General features: G+C 39.1%; 1 protein-coding gene across 1 annotated transcript in view; it reads right to left on the bottom strand.

Annotated features, from left to right (window-relative positions):
* The window catches only part of Slc13a1 (solute carrier family 13 member 1), a 189,016-nt gene extending 168,556 nt beyond the window's left edge, over positions 1–20,460 (bottom strand). The window contains exons 1-2 of the mRNA XM_063241413.1: positions 20,376–20,460; positions 15,631–15,724 (exon numbers count right to left, since the gene is read on the bottom strand). Of these exons, the coding sequence (XP_063097483.1) occupies positions 15,631–15,724; positions 20,376–20,416 (135 nt within the window). The 5' untranslated portion in view covers positions 20,417–20,460. The remainder of the gene's footprint in view (positions 1–15,630; positions 15,725–20,375) is intronic.
* Positions 20,461–25,708: the final 5,248 nt, after the last annotated feature.

The following is a 25,708-nucleotide window of genomic DNA, read 5'->3' as shown; positions in this document are numbered from 1 at the left end:
TGAAAGTGGTTCAATGGTTTGGTAAAAAAGAAAAAAAAAAATATGCTTATTCAAAGCTAGATCTGAGTATGTGGAAGAACCTATTTACCTCAAATCACTTCTTTGATTTGCTTCACTTCTCTTTTTGTACAGGCAGGCAATAAAGTTGCTAGGAATAAGGGCTCTGGATTGCTTGGTTTACAGTGAAGATCAGAGGGGAGGGAGCACAGAGACAGTGCAGATCTCCACCTTTGCTTTAATACCTCATGTATTTTTCAACTCACTGACCAGGGCTCTGGCCTTGGTGTGACATCTGCTTGTTTCCTCATTACTTTGAGGCTGAGACAGGGAGGGGATGTTGGCAATGTGCTCAGCAGGGGGGAGTTTGGAGCAGTTTATCTCCAAAAGCAAACAAGCTAACTTTTAAAGTTCTATTTTGCAGTGTAGGCACTCATCCCCTTCCCCTAGCATTATTTTAGCCCTCTTTCTTCTGTCCTTGAGGTGCTACATCATCTGGCTGATGGTCTTATGTTGGATTGTTGTGCAGATTAGAGGTAGAGATCAGAGGTAGCTGGAGTACAAGAGAAGGGACACCAGAGTCTTGAGCCTGAAAATGTATTGCTGAAACTGTGAAGTAACATGCTGTGAGGATATAGCTCAGCAGCAGAAGTGCCTGACTTGCAAAGTGCAAAGTTCTGAGTTCAATTCCTGGTGCGAAATACAAAAGAAAGTCAAATTCAGGAGATATCTAATCATTATATCTACTAGAAGGGGTTTTGCTTTTAGGAAACTGTGCATTAGAAGCCTCTTTATAACCTCTGAAGTTCTACTTATTTTGTTAGTGTTGACACACCTGAGAATGCAATTAATCATCTGTAGTCTTGTACTTCAGCGCCCAGGTAACTTTCCCTGGTGATGGTAACAGTTAGCTAGATCATATCCCCTTATTGGAGGAAATGTGATAGACGACTATAGTCATTGTCATAAGTCCTCATCAAATTAGAGCAATAGCAGAGATTTAGAGAGGATGGCTCTTGGGCTGAGTTAATTGTATAGTCCATGAAAGGTGCCACACCTATTTTAATTCATCTCAGGGATCCTTTGATTTTTCCTTGAGGTCCCCAATATCCTATAGCTCCCAAACATTTACAGGGACTTAAACCTATAATCAAGCATCTTGTAGACAACAGTTTTCTTAAACCTAGCTATTCATCCTCCCTCTACTACTCACTTCATAGTCCTAGACCTTAAAGATGCCTTTTTTTTTTTTTTTTTTTTTTTAACCATCTCCACTATACCCTGATTATCAGGATTCTTTTGTGTTTATGCGACTGACCCAGATACCCTCAGGTCTCAATAACTTATACCTGTCATCTCTATATTAGCACCTCTCCTTAAGGACACATACCACCCCTTTCCTTTCCTATTCATCAATTTCGTGGACACATCCCTGGTCATTAGTGACAGGTAAATTTTACACACATGCCCTGCCACAAAATTCATGTAAGTTTCCATGAAGGACGTAGCCAGGTGGGCATTTGAGTTCTCTTTGGGGACTCCCTTACTTTGCCTGCTGCAACACTGTATGGAAGGAATACTTTATGCTATGGGAACTATAAAGTCCAAATCAACCATCTTAGACCTTAAGATCAAAATTTTCAAAAGGGCTTCAGTGACAACTAAGGAATAAAAGTGAAACCTTCCAAGCTCTAAGCCCTTTGTGAGGTTAACTGGCCTCAGTTTGAAGTTGAATGGCTACTGGGGCAGAGGGGACTCCAGATCCTAATATAGCCTGAGCTATTTGGAGAGTGGTTACAAAGACCACTGGGACCCCCTGTCACCCTGACCAATTCTCATACATGGGCACATGGCTAGAGATCACACAGGTCCTCTTATCCTGAGTATGATTCAGCGAAGGCAAAAGGAGAAAGATCAGGATTTTCATTGCCTAGGGCCTCAGCCAAACCCTGAAGACCCCAAATAAGTCATTTCACCAGGGGACTTTCGAAGAATTCCAGCCCCCAATATATTTTTTGCACTGCTATCTGCACCTCCACCAGGACCCTCCCAGACAGTCCATTTCTGTCAGAGCCCCCAACCCAGCCAGACCTCCCTGATCCTATTGCTGCCACCATGGCTGCTGAAGAACCAGGCCACACAGACAAGCCCCTTGCCACATGGCTATTTTCAGCACAGCACCCAACCATACAGGTGCCCCTCTGTGAGGCTTGGGATCTTGTCTAGGGGGAATCCAACTGCACTGAGCAGGCTGGCTGAGTCGTGCTCTATTATCAACCCTTCAGCAACACAGACTTTCTGAACTGCAAGCACTATACCTGATCTATTGGAAGCCACAAATTGTAAATTGACATAGTATCTGTCCTAAACTCTCCATGCTTTGCCTGCTTTATGGGCTGATTTTGGATTATGAAAATCTCAAATTATAAATTGGCATAATATCTATCCTAGATTCTCCTTATTTTGCCTCTTTGGGTGAGATTGGATTGCAAAAGCCCGTCACTCATCTTTGGTCACAGCTGGAAGCCTAGGGCTAATAACTGCTATAGCACTCATAGGGCAAATAAGACTTGCTAAAGAGGATAAGGCACCTGGAAAAACTCTTATTCGTGTCCTTACAATCATGTTTTAATCTTCCTAGCCCACCACAGTCTCATTGCCGTTGCTATTCTGGAAGTACCTACTGCCCTTCACGAATTGTTCTTGACTCAGATGTAATGAATAAACACCAAATACCTGAGTGCCCCATGGCCTTTTGTTCCTAAAGAGCAATGGGTGGGCTCAAGGCTCTGCTATTTATCCCTCTACTTTGTCTCTTGCTCTTTGTTTCCTTTCCTGCTATGCATCATAACCCAGGAAGGAGATTGGAACCTACTGCCAGGGTCTCTAATAACTGGCACCGGGGGAAGGCTTGCTAATACCAACCTATTCAGAGAAGCCCCAACCCCTCACTGACCTCAGGAATTCCATTTTTCAGACCCACCAACCTACCTAGGATGATTGTCAGCATTACTTCTTAAGTTCTTCATTCTCAAGGAGAGACACAGAATGCTCACAGAGGCAGGAAAATGGTTCCATGGTCAAGCCCCAGCCAGTATATTAGATCCTGAATATTGAGCAAAGGAAGCAGCCCCCAACAACAAACCACAATGAGATTACAATGCAGAAAGAGGCTTCCTCCTACCATATCAGGCAGTAATTCTTTTGGGAGTCCAGAAAGGGACCAAGAAGCCCACCAACATGTCAAATGCACCTCAATAGCATAATAATCAGAGGAATAGCCTGGAGGCTTTTGAGTGGCTCTATAAGGTGTTCTGTATCTTCACACCCTTCCACCCTGAGGTATCTGAAAACCAACACATGATGAATGCAGCTTTCATGGCACAACTGGTTTTTTGTTTGTTTGTTTGCTTGCTTGCTTGTTTGTTTTCCCCACTTAATTTCTGATCTCCATAGGAAACTTCAGAAGCTTGAGAGTTTTGCTGGGATGAATGTACCCAGCTCCTGGAAGTCAACAAGATTGTTGTTAATCAAAATCAAGAAGCTCAGAGAAAGGTTGATAAATGTGTAAAACAGGTATCCGTTCTCACTACTGTGATGGGAAAAACTCAATGGTGGCTATCAGGCAATTAGAGAATCAAACCTGGCTGCTGAGTTATAGGCCCTGAGAAAAGTGTTCTCCTACATCAATAAGGTTGTCCTCGAGAGGATACCAGTCTCTTCAGGCAGCCCTGAACAACCATTCCTGCCAGGGGGCTCCATCAATGTTAAAGACTAGAAAAAGAACCCCTTCAGCCTGTGTAGACAGGCCCTCACACTGTTGTGCTTGCCACCCAACTGCTATTAAGACTGTAGGTACTGTCGCTACCTACAGGGTACCCTGTTCAGGAGTGAAGAAAGCTTCCCCTTGAGGACTGCTCAGTCGCCTGAACCACTCATCTGGACCCACAAGACTTCCTGAAAATTCAACTCCAGCAGAGACTGCCTCAACACAATATGATCCTTGGGACATCACTGAGAGACAACAGTCCTGCACTAGTCACACCAGAAGCTGACTAGTCTACACAAACTGAAGCCCAAAGATGCCATTCACAGGTAGATTTCCCCCATAAAGACTGACTATAATGAACCATTATAGCTGGATTTTAACAACCCTACTGATGTATAGATTTGGTCAGCCTATATTGGTTGACCCAATTTACTAACCCTGTCCCTCAGATTTATAGGCTTCCAAATGCCACCTCTGGTCTGTTTCACAGGGAAGATCCCCAGTTTTGTTGGCTGTGTTTACCCCTCCACAGAAGGATCTGTGGGAACTCTAGTTCCAGCCAATTGGAGTCTCCCTAGAAACTTCTCAGAACTTAATGTGATTGCTCTAATAAGGCTGATGGCTACCAGTATCCTCCATGACAGCTCAAGGACCAACTCAATGTGTTTCCATAGTCCCAGAATGGTCCAAAGAATGAACATATAGGATCAATACCTTACTCAACCTGATTCCACAATCAGATGCTACCAAATAAAGAGACCTAATGAAGACCTCCTGGGGTGTTCTATTTATGTGGAGACAGAGCTCATTGCTGCCTATAGGTAAACTGTGTGGACACCTGTGTTCAGGTTTCCCTCATCTTTGAAATCTCTTTCTATACAAACTAGGAGATAGAGATGGCCCTGTACTCTCGCAGCAGCCCATACAGGAAAAGCACATTGCTTGACTTGGTCTTGATTGGCTCAAGAACAGCTTCAGGAGCAGGAGCCAGTTGGTGAAAGGTGAATCAGGATGTTGTTATGGCTATACTATCAGCTATCCTGGGAACCAAACAATGACATAGAACAAGTAGCTGATTTGCTACTTTCCAGCCAAAGCCAGATTAATTCATTGGCAGCCATAGCTCTGTAAAACAAGTATACTTTAGAACTTGTTATCACAAAGAAGGGTGGTACATCTTCCTGGAAGAAGAATGTTGCTACTATGTACACCAGACAGGGATGGTCACCATTAAGGTCAAGGAATTAAAAGACATGATCCAACAGAGAAGGACAGAACTAAAAGAGGGCTTGTGTTAGATCCCAGGCCAATGGACATCATAGCTTCTGCCCTTATTGGTACCACTACTGGCCATCTTGTTACTTGTGACAATAGGGCCATGTCTTCTGAACAACTCCATAAGATTCACACACACAACTGTTACCAGGAGAGCCACTGCCCAGATCATAGCACTGCACCTATACAGCACCCTGGGCAATGATAATGTCTTACAGGACTGTATAAGGCACCAAATGAGGGAAATGAAAAGGAAAACAAAACTTTGGGAAAGTGAAACTTAAGACAAAAAGAATAGCATGCACAAAGCTGTCTTGTTCTGCTTCTGGTATCTTGCTTGTACCACCTGATTCTGGTATCTCCTTTGTAAAGTCTACCTCAAACCCCTAGGCTAAACATACTGTGTTCTACCTTTCTGTCTCTGTAACTCAGCCTGTGCATTCTCACCTAAAAACATTACATAAACAGCCCCAACGAAAGTTCAGGGCTCAGACTTTGGCATATGCATCTCCTCTGACCCCATTGGCACAATAAATTGTGGTTTCCTCCACATTTCTGAGTGCTGGTTTCTTGGCCGCTGATAAATCTAAAACTACTGTAACACTTTAACCAATGTCTAATAAAATACAATTTCTTAGCACCCCTACTAATGTTAAAAACAGTCTTCATATTGACTATTGCTGTATAATATTTTTGAGAAGCTAAATAATTTAAATTTTTAAGTTGAAAAATCCTAGCCAGTGCTATACTAATATAGATACCACATTTTCTCAAAGTTCAACCTGATAAGATTATATCCAAAAGATGAGAAGGAGCTCCTTGGTTCCACCTCTAAGGATTCATCGGCTGCAGTGTCCTGTCTGGGCCAAAACTCTTTCATATCCCATCTTATGATTATTATTATGAAGAAGGGTGAAGATTTCTCTCTTTAACTACTTCTTGCTGGCAGGGGGCACTGTACTGGAGTCTAGGGGAGTCGACAGGATGATGGTTGATGCCCAGGTACATGCTGGTGCCAGGTGTTTTAGCCAGGACAACTTCACTGGTGAATGCACGTATGTTAGACTGGAAAAACAAAGAGACAAGATGTTATGAGGAGGCACAGCACTATCATATTTAAGGACCCAGGTGAGGTAGAAAGAAAGGTGCCTTTGATTTAGACATGTCATCATATCAGGACGACATTGAGGTAGGATCATTGTCACGGTGAGGTAGAATTCTGAAAAATAAGTGTGAGGTTAGGAGGAGTGAAATTATGAGAGGTGATTACTTCCCCATTTGAAAGCATAAAAGTTAAGAGGGTAGATGTATAAAACTTGTCTCTGGTCCAGGAGTTGAACTGGAAAAAATAGGGGGAGCAAGGAAGGCGGTGGCTGTACCAGTATAGGGAAGGTAAGAGCTTAGGCTTTCAAGGATGTCACGTTTAACCAGACAGCTGAGGGTAGAAAGAACTGTGACAGTCATCACATAGAGCATTATGAAGATTATCTTACACATGATGTGGGAGTCTTTAGGGAAGACTGTCAAGAGTCCTGCTGTAAAAATGATCATTAATAGAACGTAAGAAATTAGGAACCAAAGTGGATAACAAAACATGACTTAGCCTAGTAACTATGGCTGCGAGTCCTTCATGAAACGGAAACGGGTGGGTAACAGAAGATGAGATGACCATTCAGAATGATCAGATTTAGGGCTGGGAGAGCAGCCTGAGTGATGTGAAACCAGGATTGGAGTCCAGCAACTTTGACCACTGTAGGGTAGCCAATTAGACCAGATGGGGGCCACTCCACCTTGGTTGTATTCCTGTAGATTTAGAACATTTGAGATAAATTAGATCTCCTGGGGATATGGGAGTATCTGGTTTGGCCTCTCCAGAGGGTTGTGGAAGGCAGAGATCAGCATGTTGTCACAACAATGTCAGAGGAAGGAGAGGACTGGGACATAGTCAGCAAGGGGAGGGATATTTTGGGGAGTAGGAAGATTGTGGAGTAAGAATGGCCTGCCATATATAAGTTCAAAATGACCTAAGAAAGTAGGAGCCTGGGGAAGTGGCCTGAGCTTGGCTAAGGCTAAAGGCAAAAGTTGAAGCCAAAGTTGGTGTCATTCTAAAGTGAGTTTTGTAAGGTGTGTTTTTATGAGGCCATTTGCCTTTTCTACTTCTCCTGAGGATTGTGGGTATGGGTTGTGTAAGTGCCAGGTGATGTGTAACCTTGAGGATACCTGTTGAGTGATCTGAGAAATAAAGGTGGGACCATTATCTGACTGAATACTCTGAGGTAGACCAAACCTGGGAATGATTTCTTGTAATATGACTTTGGTAACTACATCAGCAGTTTCCCTGGTTGTGGAAAAGGCTTCTATCCATCCTGAAAAGGTACAAACAAAGGTGAGAAGATATTTGAGAGTTTTGTGGTGGGGCATGTGTTAAAATCTATCTGCCAGTCCTGACCAGGAGTGTGTCCTCGAAACTGATGGGTAGGAAAGGAAGGGGGTGCCATACGTCCCTGAGGAGAGGTCCTAGCACAGAGATAATAGCTGTGAGTAATCTTGAGGGCAGAGGCGGAGAGTTTGTGGCACAGAAGAGTTAGCTAAAAGTACCTGGGAGGGGGTACAAGATTAAATGAGAGATGGGCACGTTCTCCGAGCAAGGAAAGCCTGTATGTAAGGGATCTCTGTTAACTTGTCACCAGTTTGGCAGAAATCATACAGATTTTTGAGAATACAGGGGTCAAATGTCCCCCCTTTGGGCCATGGGCTGCTGGTAAGTGGGTAGGTCAGCCTAACCTCCTGGCAGTAAAAGATTAATTGTTTAGTTTTTATGGTGCGTTTAATTTTAAGAGTACGTAGATTGGAAAGTAAGCATTGCAGAGGCGTCTTTTGGGAATTAGAAAAAGCGTTTTCCATGACTAATTCAGGCAAGAAATGAGCCGTGGTCCAGAGGTTGAGCTGTCACTCGTCCTGTGGCACCAAACGGCTAGGGACTCGAACTGGGTGTGTCCCAGGAGTCAATTGCCTGCCGATCTGAGTCACAGCACCAAATGATAAGATTATATCCAAAAGATGAGAAGTATAAAACCAAAGAGGCCTTTATTCTGAGAACATGGAGAGAGAAAACCAAAACATCCCCTGACCGCTGGAGTCTGGCTTTCTCTCTAGCGGACACGTGGTGTGGGGAGTATATAAGTAGCCTCGGTTTGGGGTGGAACCTAAGGGGGCATTAGGGATTCACAGGTATCCTATTGGTCTTTGTTTGGCACCATAGGTAAATTCCTAAGGGCGGGGAAGATGGAGTCACAGGTAAATTCCTAGGGGTGGGAGAGATAAGAGCCCCTTGGTTCTGCCTCTAAGGCTTCACCAGCTACAGTGTCCTGTCTGGGCCAAAACTCTTTCACAACCAAATGTATCTAATTTCCAAAATCCTAGTGCTGCAGAAGAAAGAAACTCTCAACCTTCTAGATGTCTGCTATTAGTTTGTGTTCTCTAAAATGGAAGAATGAATTCTAGGGACAATGATGGATAAGAGCAGAATCTACTTATTGAGGAAAGAAAGTTTCTCCAAGAGAGACAGACAGAGTCCTCAGCCAAGGACCCCACTTTTCAAGAAAATTTGATAGAGCAAAGCCACAAGGAGAGGCAGGTCTAAGGTGGGAGAAACTATAATCCACTAAGATTGGAAATATAATCAGTAGGTATCATTGGTCTAATAGGAAATCACAAGGTAAGTATGAAGTGGCACAAAGCTGTGGTGAATGCATAAGATTGTGAATATAATTGTGTAGATAATGTTAATTAAATGAGAAATCACAAAGTTAGCATGAGGTAGAACAAAACTATGGGCAACCAATAAGATTATGAATATAATTTCTTATGTAATATTGATTAAGTGGGATCAAAACAAGCATACCTGGAATTGGAGTCTTTCCTGGAGGGGTTGGTTAGTGGCCTTTTCTGGCTCTTACCCAAGGCAACTGATATCTATTTAGGGTACCAATTACTGCTGTTCATCCATAGGATAAGTATGTGAATGTAGTCTTTCTATGTTTTGTCTTGATGGCTGACTTTTAAGGAATGTTCCCCTCCCAGATTTGGAATGTATTCTCATCTTTTGCACTGACTTTTGAAGACCTATTCTTGTCTTATTGCCTATGTTTCTACCTAACTTAGCTGTCTATAATACTAACTAACTCAAAAACTTTACTTGTTTTTTCTTTATGTTCTTCAGTCTGTTGTTTCAGCAGTAAGAAAACTAACACAGGGTTTATGCTAATTGAGCACTTCTATTTTTAAATTAATTTGATATTATCTAAATGATATACAAACATGAGTACATAGCTACGAGCCAGGAGATTAGGGTGTGGCAGCATGTGAGCAAGCACATGTGATCTTTTGGTTATGGAAGATACATGTGCAGAAAAGCTGTTCTAAACCCCATACCTGGGCCCAATCAGAAAGTGCTATCTTTAATTCTTCTTGTAAGAACTTAGGCAGGTTTTTCACAGATTAGGCTAGATCACATTACCAGCCTGAAGTATGAGGAATACAAAACATGACTATCATTAAACTGGTGGCCACTGTGCTGTCTCACTCTTCAGTGGCCTGTTCTCACTCTTTAAAGCCTACTTCTTTGCCTATCTTTAATTAGCCTACACTTATTTGAAGCATATTTGTCTTTCTACTTTTAATAAATATAAAACCTTATTACATTATATTTTGCATGTGTCTTGGCCAATTCAAGACAACAAGAAAGTAGAAAGCATATCAAAAAGAAGACCAAAATACTCCAGAAATCCTCATAATGTACATACATTATATGTAGTAAACCCTTGTGTCCTGATACACATAAAATACAGACATAAAATACATAAAATAAAGACTTAAATATATTGTTTACTAGCTTCTTAAGCAGTTATACTAATAGTATAGTTTTTTTCTTTTTTACAGTCCAAAGCATTACTAGTCTTAAATTGGCATATTTAAAGGTAGGATTCCTTCTTGTGGAGAGGTAAGAAATATGTATCTCAAAGGAGATTTTTTGCCCAGTTAATCTGAGATAGAATTTCCTAAAATATTGTTTCTTTTTCTTAACTTATTGTAGATCTTAATCCACTTAAAAGCTCTTTTCCCAGGTTATAAGACATTTTCAATTGAGCTGAAATTTAGACATGGCTGCTCAGAGATTTAAATGCATTGTACACTTTTTATTGCTCAAGGCTTATAATTTAGGGGAAAAGTAATCCAGCTGAACAACTACACTCCCCACTGGAAAAAAGCACAAATATAAGCCCTCTTCAGTCAAATTTTCCTATTTTTCTAGTCAAGAAATGAAAGTGGCAGGTGACAAAAATCAATTTTTGGAAGACAAACTTTGGCAAATATTTTGAAACACAAAAGTTTAAAATAAATTAAGGACTTTTAGCCAAAATGAGGGAAATTTAAACCTAACAGAAATCTACCAACATCAGCCAAGTAGCTGCAGTTTTGGTGGGCACAGAGGACTTGTGCTTGCCACTGATCTGGAAAAGGGCAAAGATAGCAGCTATCGATGTTATCTTGCCCAAAGTTACTTTAAAAAACCCTCCTAAGGGCAGTCTTACAACATCGGAGTGTGCTTTCACTTGTACAGTTCATGTTGGATCACAATAAAATCGCCTTTTTCTAAGTCACAGGTAACTAAAACTGTCTAGGGAGCTGCAAAGCAGCAAACCACTTCTATTCCCAAGCAATTTACAATAGAGCTCTTCACACATACCACCAATATCTCTATCCTCTTAAAATTTCATATTCTGAACTTTCTTTTCTATCAGTAAACAGTTCAAGAAACTTTAACTCTAGATTGGCTCACAAAGAAGCCTGGTAGCTACTGAAGCCCCAGATGGCTTACATAATTTTAGGCAGTACTGAAACTCTGCTGCCCATGCCACAAGTTATAAGACGAGTAAATAAAAGCAAACAAAAGTAAATCAAAGCAAGGAGGTATTCCACCATGACCACCCCTCAAGTGCTTGGAAATTATTTCCATCTTTTAATCTCTTCTCATGTCAGTGCCCCAAAATGACCTGAAGTAGGTCCGAAAGGCCACAAATAGTGAAGGCATTTATTTCACCCAATAGTACTATCAAATGACTCAAGAGAAGAGTCAAATGGCAGAGATGGTAGATCTCCAGAATGTACTTTCCAGTGAGGAATCAGGCTGTTTTCCTTTTATTGACAAAAGCAGCAGCTGATACCACAAACAAAAAAAGAGGGAAATCACTGTGTGCAAAAGAGTGTCCTGGTGAGTACTAGAATGTCCCTGGTCACTGGATCATGGGTTCTGCTAGCCATCAGCAATCACTCACTATTCCTAAGCGCCTGCCAGGATGCATGGATCTCAGGAAGTGGCACTTTCCTTCTGGCTCACAAATCTGTTACTGGCCAGATTTATTTGCTTTCCATTAACCAAATCAAAAGAAGTAATACATTTTTGATAAAAAGAAAAAAAAAGAAACTAAGTCAAAGCTAGCTCTAAAGAGATAGAGGTATCCATTTATTTCAAATCATCATCTCCCCTTAAACAGTTGTGTTAGTATCCTTCAAGGTAAGGAATAGAGGGAAGGGGAAGACAGAGACAGTGCAGATCTTCACACCTGGTTTATCGCTGCCAGCCATCTTCAGTTCACTGACCCCTTTCCTGTGGAAAGGAAACTGCCGTCCAGGCCTTATGATCTTAGCGTTTGCATATTTTGTCACTTCTTTTGGACTAAAGAGAGGAGGGAGTAGAGGAAAATGGTTTATTTCTAAAAAAAAAGAAAATATCTAACTTTTAAAGTTTTATTTTGCCTTCCAGCTACAAGGGGATCGAACTCAAGACCTTTGCACTGAGTTACACACTTAGTCCTTTTAAAAAATGTGTTGAGACAGGATTTCCCCAAGTTATCAAACTGTCCAGACTGAGGTTGAACTTGAACTCCTTCTGCTTCAACTTCCCAAAATGCTGGGATTGCAGAGATGCACCTATACCTTGCTTTTAGCCAATCTCCAAAATAGTCAAATTGTGGCTATAGCATGCAGCCTAACAAGCCGCAACTTAAAATGTAGAGTGGCTTGAGCCTCACAACTTCCTGAAACCACATGAAATTTGTACATACTGCCCAGTTCAAGCTTTCCACAATAGCACTCTCACATTTTTACTGATTCGTGACAGTTAAGAAAAACCATCTGCTTTCTATCACATTATTTAGCTTTTATGTAGCATGAGGACATGGAGAATTCACTGTGTAATCGGTAACCAGTACACTTATCTACCACAAGTAGTCAAGAAGACAATAAAATGTCTTTATGCAGAATAGAAAACTCATTTGAAATTGTAAGACAGATGAATCTTTTTAAATTTATTAAGTAGTATATCTAAAATTCTCTGCCCAAAACTTTGGGGAGATATGGTGGCACACCAGCTTGTATCTTTTAGATAAAGAGAAAAAGTGAAAAACTCTGTGAACTTCATACTTTAGATGTACATCCTTGTTTCAAAGTCAAGGGGATTTTTGAGGTAGTATGTAAAATTTGAAAAAGAGAACAAAAGAGCAGATGAGGTCTTTCTGCATAATGAATAAAGTAGCAGTCAGTGAGTCTTAGTTTCTTGTGCTCGTTCCCATTTTTGGTTTAAGAAGGACATGCATATCTGACTTTAATTGTCTGTCTTACATCCATGAGTTGTTAAAATAGATAAGGCAGGAAATAGTGATTTAAATTAGAAACATTTGCAAGAAGCTGCACTAAAGAATTGGTATTTTTATAGAAGCACTTTCCATTTTTTTCTCATTGCCTACAACACAGAAAACTCTCAAATTATATAATTTCCCATAATTATCTAAGTGAGCGTCATTACCTTTACTGGAAAACCATATCATCTGCACATCCATAAAAGATTGTCACAGAGTTGAATTCAGGCTACATGAATAATGGTTCACAGATCATAGTGCTGAGTATTAGCTTAGTCTATATTTTTATAGGCTCTAAAGTTGAAGGTCACATATCTTCCTCTAGGTATGTCAAGTAGAGCATAGTTTTACCAGACAGAATGAAGGTAACTGAGTTCATTGGTAATTAAAGTCAAAGTCTCTGCCAGTGGACTCAATTTACCACATAATGTTATGTATAAGATCATTTTATGGAAAGCAAGGTAAATGTTTTAGTGAATATCATTTGGATCATATGCTGACTGTCCAAATTAAATATTACATTTCAAAATGTTATGCTGGGGCTGGGGATGTAGCTCAGTGGTGTGAATGCCTACCAGGCAAGCATAAGGTCCTGAGTTTAATTCCCGGGACAAAAAAAAAAAATCTCAAAATGTTATGCTAACTGTTAAAAGAACTCGCAAGAGGGCAATATTTGAGCTGGAGATTTAGCTCAGTGGCATAAGCACCTGCCTGGAAAGTGCTAGGTAGTGAGTTCAATCCCCGGTACCAAAAAAAAAAAGGCAATATTTGGTAAATCATTAAATAGCACTCTCACATTTTTACTGATCCCTGACAGTTAAGAAATATAATGACATGTTATAGTTATTTTAAACTATTTTTATATATAGTTTATTTTTAACTATTTTTATTGGGGACATTTTCAAACAAAGCCACGCCACATGATTAATTTTCATGTTCCCATCACTCTTGTTCAATAGTCATCTACTCATGACTAACTTGGTAGCACATTTGCCTTTTTCCTGCACTAGAAGCAAACTCCAGGCATCATATGATTTCAAATGTTAACACTTGTACATATGCCTGAAAAGTGTTATTCACGTAATCAAAACACTTTTACATTAAGTTTAGACTGTAACATTTAGGTGTCAAAATAATAGCTAAAGAATGAAGAGAAAAATTTTTGGTATCATCAAATATCAACTACTTTTGCAATTTGCACATATGAAATATATTTCTTCAGTTGCCTCTTTAAATCAGGATCCAATAAGATTCATCTTGCAATTTGTAGTTGTATCTCTTCAAACTATTAATTTATCCATTCCCCGTTCTTTACGTGTTTTTCCCATTTCCATTCAATTGTTAAAGAAACCAAGTTGGAACATAGTCCAGACTATGTCATTGTATCCTCTGTTGTCAGTTGACATGTTTGAGGCATGTCTTAAAAAGTTACCCATATTTATTAAATAAGTAGTTGGGTCTAAAAGTTTCAATCAAATTGGGATTCTTTTTTCCCCCAGAGTACTTCACAAGTGTGATTGTGTTATCTTATTAAATGGACACAATGGCCAATATTGTATCTTTTTTGTTATGTGATAGTCACTAATGATCATTGCCTAGCTCCAGTAATTCATTAAGAGTTTCATGATTCCTTACTTCTACTATTTCTTTTTCATTTATTGGCTAGAATTCCTTTACTAAAAGGGATATCACTTCTACCAGCGGTACATATTTGATTGAAATCGAAAAGTAAATGGTTAATTTCTTTCTGTGTGTGCTAGTTTTCAACAGTGACAACTTGGCGTCTTTTAGCTTTAAAACTATTTTATGCTAAGGAACATTTTTATTAGTTAGAACTTTTTAAATCCCATATACTATATGAAGTAGTTGCTTTTGTATATTGCCAGTGTGTTCCAAATCAATAAAAGACCAGCAAAGAGAAAATACAGTATAGACACAGACCAGATATTAGAGATAGAGTTTTTGCTATTAAAACGTAGGTAAAAATCTGAGAAACTAAGCCTATTATAAGACTAAAAGCTTGCATGTATAGGCTTGAAAAAAGTAGAGAACTTCTTTTCCTAATAAAGATTGTGTAGCTTTTTAGAAACATTTGTTTGGGGCTCGGGAGATAGCTCAGTGGGGAAAGCACTTGCCTAACATACAGTGGGTCTGAGGTTCAATCCCCAGTAACGGCAAAAAGAAAAAAAAAAATCTTCATCTTGAAGATAAGTAAATGAAGAGAAGCTGTCAGCAAAGCAAGAACCCTGAATGCCCTGGTCTGATTCCACAGGGACCCCCACTTGCTCCTTAGCGTACTCTTGGTTTCTCATGACTCACTCAGAGTTTTCTTCTTTGGAGACACCCGGACTTATGGCTGCACACATTTCTAATGGATCATAGAAAAGAACATTAAGGAAACAACGCTGAAGTACAGCCTGATGGGGCTGTTGGCTTGCTGACTTCTTCAATGTCTTACCACTGTTAGTGGGATGAATCTCAACTCTGTAACTTCCATTTAAGAGCATTAGAGTCTATTCTACCTATTCTAACTGGTAGTCTGTCTGTTTCTTTTACCACCATCCCCATTAAAGTCTCTATAGTCTGGAAGGAAAGTAGCCAAATTCCTTACTTCTCTCTGATCATTCTTGAATTCATTATTCCATGTCTTGATTAAGCTGCTTCATTTCTTTAGTCCTGAAATTCCTGCCCATCAAATGCTAAATCTGATTTCCTCCCCCATATAGCACAATTGATATTCCTCTCTGTGATATGAGGAATAATGATCCCCTCCCCAAAGATATCCGTATCCCAATCTCTGGAACCAGTGAATATATTGGTTTTCTACCATTGCTGAGACAAAATACCTAATGCCCAAACCTGAAGGAAAGAAAGGTCTATTTAGCTCACAGTTTGTGAAACTTTCAGTCTGTAATCAGTTCGCTCCAAGACTGGGTGGCATGGCACAGGGGCAATACTCAAAGGTGGCAGAAGACAGCAAAACCTGAAAGATCAAAAAGGAGAATCGAAAGCCTCTTTTCCTCCCTTACACTGTATACAGACCATCAGTTCACACCATCTCAGTGCTCTCCTATTGCACAATGTAAGAATATTTTCAAAGTGGGGATCCTGGGTCTCTGCTGAGTCACTTAAACTTCTAAACATCTCAAGTTGACACAATGTATCAACCATTGCATTACCATGCATGGAAAGGGGAATTGAGATTGCAGATGAAATTAAGCTTGTAAATCAACAGACTGGAAAATGGAAAGATTATTCAGGATTATTCAAGTGGGCTTGACAAAAATCACAGAAGCAAAAAAGTAATTCAGAGTAATGTTGTGAGACTCAACCTACCATTTTTGGCTTTGAAGCTAAAGAAAGAGGACAATGAGCACAGAACAGCTTCTAGTAGGTGAAAAAATCAAGCAGATTCTCCCGTGTCAAGAGAAACAAACCTACTTATGGCTTGATTTGTAACCCAGTGAAATACATATTGACTTTTCCATAGAAGTGAAAGGAAATATACTTGTTGGTTTAAAGCACTGAGAGTACAGTAACTTGTTACAGCAGTCACAAGAACTAGCACACTATCTGTTTTACTCATGTAATTCTTTATGCCAGTATTGTATTTGTGCAGTTGGAGGCTCAATTCCAGACTTCCTCTGGATTCAAGTTTCTGCTCTGTGCTTTTAAGTCTGATGAAGTTAAGCAGCTAATGGAACTTTTGGAATCTTCCATTGCACACAGCCCTTCTCCTTCAAGGTATTTATCACAATTATAATCATATAATCAATTGAGTGCTTAATTAAGTGTCTGTTTTTCATCTGAAATAATGGTCTAAGGGAAAAAGCTATATCTATCTTGTCAATGACTTGTATTCCAAGCACAAAACCACTTTAAAACATTTGCCAATTGAACAGATTGAGCAAATTTACCACATTAGGTGTCATGTAGGCAATAAAACATCAATACAATCAGATTTTAAAAAGCTCATTCACTGACCCAATGTAATACAGAGATTTAAAGAACAATCTCTGAAGAGATTTCATAAGCTCCTTTTTCCAACACCCATTCTCCAAGCTATTTTTTTTTAATCTTTTTTTCCCTTTGTTGTTTAGAGGAGGACACATTTCCCTATCAGGTGTATCTAGGACTGTGGGTATGGATTACCAGGGCATCTCTGCCTTGGTAGGCTCTTCATGAGTTCAGAATCTGATACTTAAGAATAGTAGGCTTAAGAAAAACCCACTACCAGGAATCAGAATGGATTTATGGTAAATGCACACACACACACACACACACACACACACACACACACACACACACACAGATTGCAACTGGATACAAACTGGGGTCTCAGGAGAGCTATGCTAATGCCAAAGGCATACCTCCAGTACTCTGAAGACCTTCCACTATTTAAAGCTTTACCACCTCCCAGTGATGTCCATCTGGAGACCAACCCCTTAATATATGGAAATATATACAATTCACACTATAAGCCCAAGCAAAGAACCAATTTTCTTTTATTTAGCCAGGTTAAACATACTACAATTCTAAATATTGATAGTAAAGGGAAATTATAAATAATTTGAAGTTTTCTATTCAAAACCACATAAGCTCAAATTGGAAAGAAGAAAGACTGTATTAGCAAAGCAAATCATTTAATTTTGTCTCTAAGTTCATTTTCTTTCAAATTTACTTATTTTTTGTCTTTGAAGATGTTTAATATCAAATTTATCAGCTTTAATAACTTCAGGAGTTTAGTTACAATTTTTTCCATTTCCAGTTTATGAAGAAATTCACTTATTTCTATACATGAGATTTTCGTTTCATTCTTTTAAAAATTCAAATTTCTGTCAATGAAAAACATATCTATGTAACTTGAAAAATCCAATTTTATCCTTTGTCAATGTTTCTCCAGTTACTTTGATTTGTTAAGAGTTTGTCTTACTTGGGCATGGTGGTGCACACGTATCACCCAAGAGTCCCTGTACCCTGGGAGACTGAAGCAGGAGGAGCACAAATTCAAGCCCAGCCCGGGAAATTCAGCAACTTAATGAGATCCCGTATCAAAATCAAAACATAAACAAAAAGAGCTGGAATATAGCTGTAAGTGAAGACCTTAGGTTTTATCTCTACTGGGGAAAAAAAGGTTAAATTTTTTTCCATGATTTGTACACTTGGCCCTATTTCTGAGTTTCCTAATGTGTTCCATTGGTCAGTCAGTCCACTCAGTGCCAATGTACAATATTTGATTTTAGAAACCATATACTATGTAGCTATTGGAATCTTCTATTATCTTGAACAGAATTTCCCTTTATGATGCTGTCATGGTTTATGTTTGTGTCCCCCAGGCCTCATGAGTTTGCATTGTTCATATGTGATGGTTCATTGTTTAGTGCTTGGATTGATGGTGTCAGTGCTCCACCCACATAGGGGTGGAGCCAGGATGTGATGTAATGGCAGGAAGAAGGTATGTCTTTCTCTTTGCTGGTTGGAGTTTGCTGTTGGCGGCCGCCATGAACTGCAGCCCAGCCATGCCTGCCTGTCTTGGAGCCAACTGAGTGTGGACTGAAACCTCCAAAAACTGTAAGAAATAAGCCTTTCCTTTCCCAACTTTGGGCTTCAGGTATTTTGTCTCAGCGACGAGTAAAAAGTAACTAAGACAGATGTTTATGGATTATTTCTAAAAATATAGAATACCTTTGCATTTATTCCAATGTGATTTATGTTTTAATGTTTTCCTTTATCTTCTGCATATCTGTGTGTTTTTTTGTTGTTGTTGCTTTTGGGGTTTTTTTTTTGGTACCGGGGATTGAACTCATGACCTCGCACTTGCCAGGCAGGCGCTTAAGTCACTGAGCTAAATCCCCAGCCCCTTCTGCATATTTGTTAACCTTAGGTTATTTACTTATTTTCTTTCAGTGCTTGGGATCAAATCTAGAAACTTGTGTGTGCTAGACAAGCATATTATTATTGAGTCACAATTTATAAACTTTATACAAGTTGCGGTTGAAAACTATGATAAATATTGAAATTAAAATAAAATTTCTTACAGTAAAAGACACATTGCTATACTACTACTCCAAGTACTTCCCTTTGCTTTAAACATATTTGTTTTATCGTTTTTGCCCCTTTCTGAAGCCGTTCTGTAAATCCTTCTATGTGAATGTTTTCAGCTAAAGAGATGGCTGCCTCGATGTCCTGAGTCAATTCAGAATATTTACATTAATTCTATTTTGATTTGGTAAGAGCCAAAAGTAACATGATGTCAGATTCAGCGAAGAAAGTAAAGGAGGACACACCATGAGCTTGCTTTTCCATTGGATTACTTAGCATCGTTTATTGGATTTCTTTTCTGCTTTGTCTTTCCTGTTTTTATTAGTGTGTCCCTGTGTCACATAAGAAATACATCATCCTAGTTCTTTTTATGCATTCTTGCCCTCTTCTCCCATCTCTCCTCATTCTCAAAACTGCTTACCATGGTTAGCATTCCTTCCTTATAAAGACCCTTATGAAAAATGATTTCAGAACTGCTTCACAAAGGAGGCAAGAATGGCAGGACAAGTATGTTCAAAGCAAGGGGAAGTATTCCGAAGGAGATCAGTGGCATGTATCTTAAGACTAGTAAAGTAAATTTTAAATAGTTACCTTACATTCCGATCACACTTCATAATTTTTTTATTTTATGTTTATTTACTTAGAGCCTTTAAATTTTTAATTTTAACCTGCCATTTTTATTTTCACCATGATTTTAGTTTCAGATATACACTATCCAAAAACACTTACTAACAATTCCTTTACTAAAATCATCTCTCAATCAAATGAAGACTGCCTGCTATCACACTTTTTAAGGAGAATTTGTGATCACAATATTACTTGAAGTTTTAAAATAGTTAAGGTGGTTTTCTATAATTGTGAAAATTGAGGCACAGCATATAAAACTCTGGCTCCCATGAACTTCTCAAAAATATTATTCCACTTTTACCTATTATTTTACACTGATAGTGATAATTTCTAGTCTGAATTTTAAATTTGTGATTTGTGACTTTTATATCTGAAATAACTTGTATAATAATATTTAATTCATATTTCAGTGTTGTCTTACCACTTACCTTTGTTTTATGACCTTTTTCTTAGGGTAGGGAAATTATCATCATCCTATAAAACACTTCCATTTTCTTTTCCTTTCTTTAAAAATCTGAACAACAAAATAATGTTCATCATCTCCTCCAGAGTTGGATAAGAGATGTTTCAATATCGAAGCAAAAGTGGCACAATTTCCCATTATTACTGCATGGTAACACTTTTCCTCTCTTATGGCTTGATTTTTCTCTTTCTGGGACCCAGATGTCTCTTTGCTATCAAATAAACCCTCTGGCTGATTGGCTATTAGCTATTTTCAATTATTTTTCCAATGCTGTCTTCAGTATCAGAAATGATGAGAAATTGAACATTTTCCCTTGGAGAATAAAAGTTGGCCCTATCTTGCTAGCTGAGTTCTACATATCCAAAATCAATAACCTCAGTTTCTTCCCACATTTCCTAAGATTTAAAGAAAAATTAGAATGCTGTAAATAAACGTGGTACCAGATGTACTCCAGCAAATGATAGCTCTTGGAATAGCATCTGAAATGACAATGTATACTCACTTGGAATTCAGAAATGAAAATGTCCCAGCGCCTTGCTTCATTACTGAAGGGAATCAGCCTTGTACCACAGCAATTGCCTGTTCCCACCAGCTGACAATGAAATGAATGCTCTGTAGGAGCTGAGATGATTGTGGCATTAAACTTAGCAGTCTCTCCATGATCCTGCAAGACTGCCATTGAATTTAAATCACTTCTGAGAAGAGGCTGTGTAGAACTTGTTCATCATTTAAAATCTGGAGGGCAATGTGAGTGAACTTAAATGAGTTAGGAATGCCATTATCAGCGAAGAGACAGCTCAGGGATCTGTTTCAGATCTCAGGCTGAGAAAATAGGACATAAACAACCAAACAGCTTGAGGAGAGTCAACATCATCTGTGGAAACCTGGATTGTTTTATTATTGTCATCAGTCATAATCATGATGATAATAATAGTGACCTGGTGTTTGGTGAACAGAAAACAACACACTAGAAACATAACTGGCTATAGAAAGAAAAAATCCACACAGCTTCTCTGACTGCTAAGCATGGCATTGAAGCTGCATAGACTGTGACCAGAGAAGGAATACTGAAGGCATTGAGAAGAGGTGACTGAGATAAGAGAAGCTCAGACACATTCTTATGCCTTTAGATGGAGATATAAGTCTTGGTCTCTTATCTAATCTTTTCATTAGCAAGATGATGAGTGAAATGGTAGTGCCAGAAGTATTACAAATGAAAGGAGTCATGCGAAGAGATTGTTAATATCTCTGGGAAAACTTTCTGAATATGGCATCTCATTTAATATTCAAAATTATGAAATCAGTTAGAAACTCTGATTTCTGTTCTACACGTGATGCAATTAAGATTTTGAGAGTTAAAGAAATGTTTCAAATGCCTGGTGACCCATAAGGAGGGCAAGTGCTAGCAGTGAGGCAGAGCCACAGTGGTCCAGAATAGGCTCTTGTAAGTGTTGATGCCAAACCCAAACTCCATTTAATTATAAGAGAATTACGTTTAAAACTGCACAGTCTTGTCAGTTTGCCTTTTTAATTTTGTCTAATGTGTATCTGTCCCGTATAATTAGTTATGTTTTATGAAAGCATGTAAGCACAATGATGATTAAGAACTTATCTCTTAATAGATGTATAAATTAATAAAGGAATTAGATGCTTTAATTGCACTGTCTTTAATGATTTTTTGTATTCTTGATTCATTATACAGTAAAAAATATGATTAAACATCTCAGGATGTTGTGAATTTCTCTCTTTCCCTTGTAAATCTATTAATTAATGTTTGGTATATTTTGAGGTGATCTGACATATCTACATTTAAAATATGATGAGTTAATATTTGCAGAATAATATTTTATCTTGTATTTCATTAATAGTTTTTTTTAACCTTAAGCTTTCTTTGCATGATGTTTTTGTAAATATATCAATTTACACTTGGTTAAAAACATGTTTTTTCTTTCTTCCACTTTTACATTTTTAAAAATATGATATTGATATCAGATTTTGTTCAATGTGAATGCATTTTTCCACTTTGCTTGTCTACAGTTTGGATGCTGTTGTTTAGGTCTTGGAGGTTAACAAAAAGTGCATGTGTTAAAGGTCCAGTCCCCAGCATGGTGCTGTGGGGAACTGGGCTTGTGTGAGGTCTTCAGGTCATTACAGGTGCTCCTTCGCAGGGAACAGTGGGATTGCAGCCCGTCCTATTCCTCTGCTTTGCTCCTGGCTCACCATGAAGTGAATGGCATTGGGGCAAAAGATTGAGAAGTGACAGACTGTCTTGGAAACTGGGTGTGACAAATTCATTGTGAAAATTCCAAGACACATGCACAGAAAAGGTCCCAAAGCCTTGTATGTGGACATCTCCAAGAATTGGAGCAGTTTTGGTAGGACCACCTAGAATTGAGGTCAACTTGAGGAGTGGGAGGAAAACAAGACAAGATGGACAGTTGCCTCTGGACTCTGCACTGTTGGGTTGTTTCACAGTGCTCCACGGTAAGGCTGTAGAGTGTACTTCTCCTCCTACTTCTTTTAGTTCAGACTTGCTCTATAGAGCAAGTTTCTTTTTCTATCTTTAATAAATGTAACATCTTGCTACATTTTGTACTCAGTATGTCCAATTCTTTGTTCAAGAAAAAAAAAAGAACCTCAAACCACCTCAGGAAGTAGATTCCAGCATCCTAAACTTGATAATAATTGTATTATACTACATGCTCCTGAAATGATATGGCACTACAGGCCCATAGCAATGGGGCCAGTGTATCATGCACCAGAGCCTCTAAAAACTGTGTACCAAAATAAACTTTGTCCTTTTTGGGTATTTGTTTCATTTAGATTACCAACTAGCACCCTGGATCTGTTATTTTTTTATTAGTACATGTTTGCAGTACAAAATGTTTACATTCCTTGTGAGGAGTTCATACATGTGCATAACACATCTTAATTCTGTTTTAACTGTATCTCTTCTCAACAAGACATAGTTGAGTTTTTAAATTCAATACCATAAAAAAGTTAACTGGCATAGCCTGCCAAATTTTCAGGTGCAGCTTTCACTCCACTTATATGTATAATAATTATGTATATATTCAAATTTATCTCTGTTCAATACATTTTCATTTTAATTGGCATATAGTAATTGTATATATTTATAGGGCATAATGTAACATTTCAATATTTTATATTTAATTAATATGTTAATAATTGTAATGTGTAATGATCAGATCAGGATAATTGGTATATCCATCAGTGTAAACATTTATCCTTCATTTGTGTTGAATATTCAAAATTTTCCTTACTAGTAATTTTGAAATATACAGTTAGTTACTATCAACTTTTGCTATTCTACTATCCCAGGCTCTGGTAATCACTACTCAATCTCTATTTCTGTGATGTCATTGTTTAACTTCCATTATGTAAGTGAGAATATGTGGGATTTCTCTTTCTATGTGTGATTTATTTCACTTAACATAATGTCTCCCAGATACATGCCTGTTTCTTCTAATGACAAAACTACTTCATTTCTTAAAAATAGCTGAATACGGCAGAGGAGGAGCTGGGCAGATCTGGGGTGCCCTCACTGGCCTCTCTACGTGTCTGGAGGACTCTGGATATCTGCGCCCAGACTGCTGGAGTTCCCTCAGGCTTCCAGGTGCAGTGAAGGAGAGAGGTGGGTTTGAGGCTTCCACATCAGCCTCCCCATTCCAGGCTTCATTTGGAGACCTGCTGAGCTCCCCATAGGTGGGCTGGCCCACAATACCAGCCTAGCCCAGCCTGTTTAGCTGCCGCGCCTGGCCATAGGCCTGCAGAGGAGGAGCTGGGCAGATCTGGGGTGCCCTAACTGGCCTCTTTGCGTGTCTGGAGGACTCTGGATATCTGTGCCCAGACTGCTGGAGTTCCCTCAGGCTTCCAGGTGCAGTGAAGGAGAGAGGTGGGTTTGAGGCTTCCATATCAGCCTCCCCATTCCCGGCTTCATTTGGAGACCTGCTGAGCTCCCGATAGGTGGGCTGGCCCACACTACCAGCCTAGCCCAGCCTGTTTAGCTGCCGCGCCTGGCCATAGGTCTGCAGAGGAGGAGCTGGGCAGATCTGGGGTGCCCTCACTGGCCTCTCTGCGTGTCTGGAGGACTGTGGATATCTCTGCAACCAGGGAGGGTCCACAGGTTCCTGAAGCACTGCGGCCTGTGGTGAGTACCCTAACCCGGTTGCGATTGAAGAACTGTGGAGCTTCCAAGGGGCAGGTGGGCGCACAGTGTCCCTGAGGCCCAGCTTGTCTGGAACTGCGGAGTTCTGAGCAGGCAGAGGAGGGCCACTGGTTCTGGAGGCCTAATGGCTTGGGGTAGCGCGGCACCAGAGTCTCAGTAGCTCCAAACATAGAAGGGGATTTTCAACAGATCCTGAGGAAGCTTTCAAATAACACTTGAAACACAGAAATATAGGAAAATGACAAAACGAAAGACCAAATTACAACCTCAAACCTCCAGCCCATCTCAAGAAACCCTAGGAGCGATGTATATAGAAGAAAATATGTCCCATCCACCTCATATATCGGACACAATAGCCACTGAAATTGACAAGCAACTCCAGGAAGCTTTAAAGAAATTCAAACTCGAAATAATCTCCCAGATAAAAGAAGAAATGATAAAAGAAATGAAAGAGATTCTAAATATATCTAAAGAAAACACAGATAAAAAATTGGAGGAACTAAACAAAAAGATAGAATCCCTAGACGAGCAATATAAGAAACAAACAGAATACATAATGCAGATGCACAGAGATATACAGGAAATAAAAAACTCCACTGAAAGTTGTAAAAACCGCCTTAATGAAAGTGAAGATAGAATTTCAGACCTTGAAGACAGGATTGCAGCTAGTGAACAGGAAAGGAAAGATCTTTTGAAAATAACAAGGAACCAGGAAACAACAATTCAACAACTGCAAGACGATGCAAAGAAGAATAACATAAGAATGATAGGGATTAATGAAAGAGAGGGAGACAACATGAAGGATGTCAGGAGGATATTTAGAGAAGTAATAGCTGAAAATTTCCCAAGCATGAGATCAGAAACTGACATCAGGATCAGTGAAGCATATAGAACTCCAAACAGTCATAACCAAAATAAAACTACACCCAGACATATAATAATCACCATCCCAGAAATCCAACACAAGAATAGATTATTAAAAGCTGTCAGAGAGAAAAGACAAATCACTTATAAAGGAAAACCTATCAGAATCACAGCAGACTTCTCAGCACAAACGATAAAGTCAAGAAGAGCATGGAGTGAAGTATTCCAGATCCTAAAGCAAAATGATTTCCATCCAAGACTGATATATCCTGCAAAACTATCACTCAAAATAGATGGTGCAATACGATACTTCCATGACAAAGAACAGCTGAAGAACTTCATGAACACCAAACCAACCCTGCAAAAAATATTGAAAGACAGTTTAGATACACAAAGGAAAAAAGCACTAAGGAAAGCAAATAATTAAACAGAACAGAAAGATAAAGATGCAACAGCAGAGAGATAACATTCCTACAATTAACCAGCATTTAACAGTAATAACCATTAATGTAAATGGTCTCAATGCACCAGTCAAAAGAAACAGACTAGCAGAATGGATCAAGAAACAAAATCCAACCATATGCTGTTTACAGGAAACCCATCTAACCCAGAAAGATACTCACAAGACTGAAAGTCAAAGGATGGAAAACAATTCTTCATGCAGCAGGAATCCAAAAAAAGGCAGGAATAGCCATTCTGTTTGCATACAACGTGAACTTTAAACTAACAATGACCATAAAGGACAAAGAAGGTCACTACATACTCGTAAGGGGAAAACTCCA

The sequence above is a fragment of the Cavia porcellus genome, unplaced genomic scaffold (genome assembly GCF_034190915.1).
Source record: "Cavia porcellus strain 051 isolate PalLab524CR breed Dunkin Hartley unplaced genomic scaffold, mCavPor4.1 scaffold_2, whole genome shotgun sequence".
Classification (NCBI taxonomy): domain Eukaryota; kingdom Metazoa; phylum Chordata; class Mammalia; order Rodentia; family Caviidae; genus Cavia; species Cavia porcellus.
The sequence above is the reverse complement of the archived record's forward strand: the minus strand, read 5'-3'. Positions and strand labels throughout refer to the sequence as shown.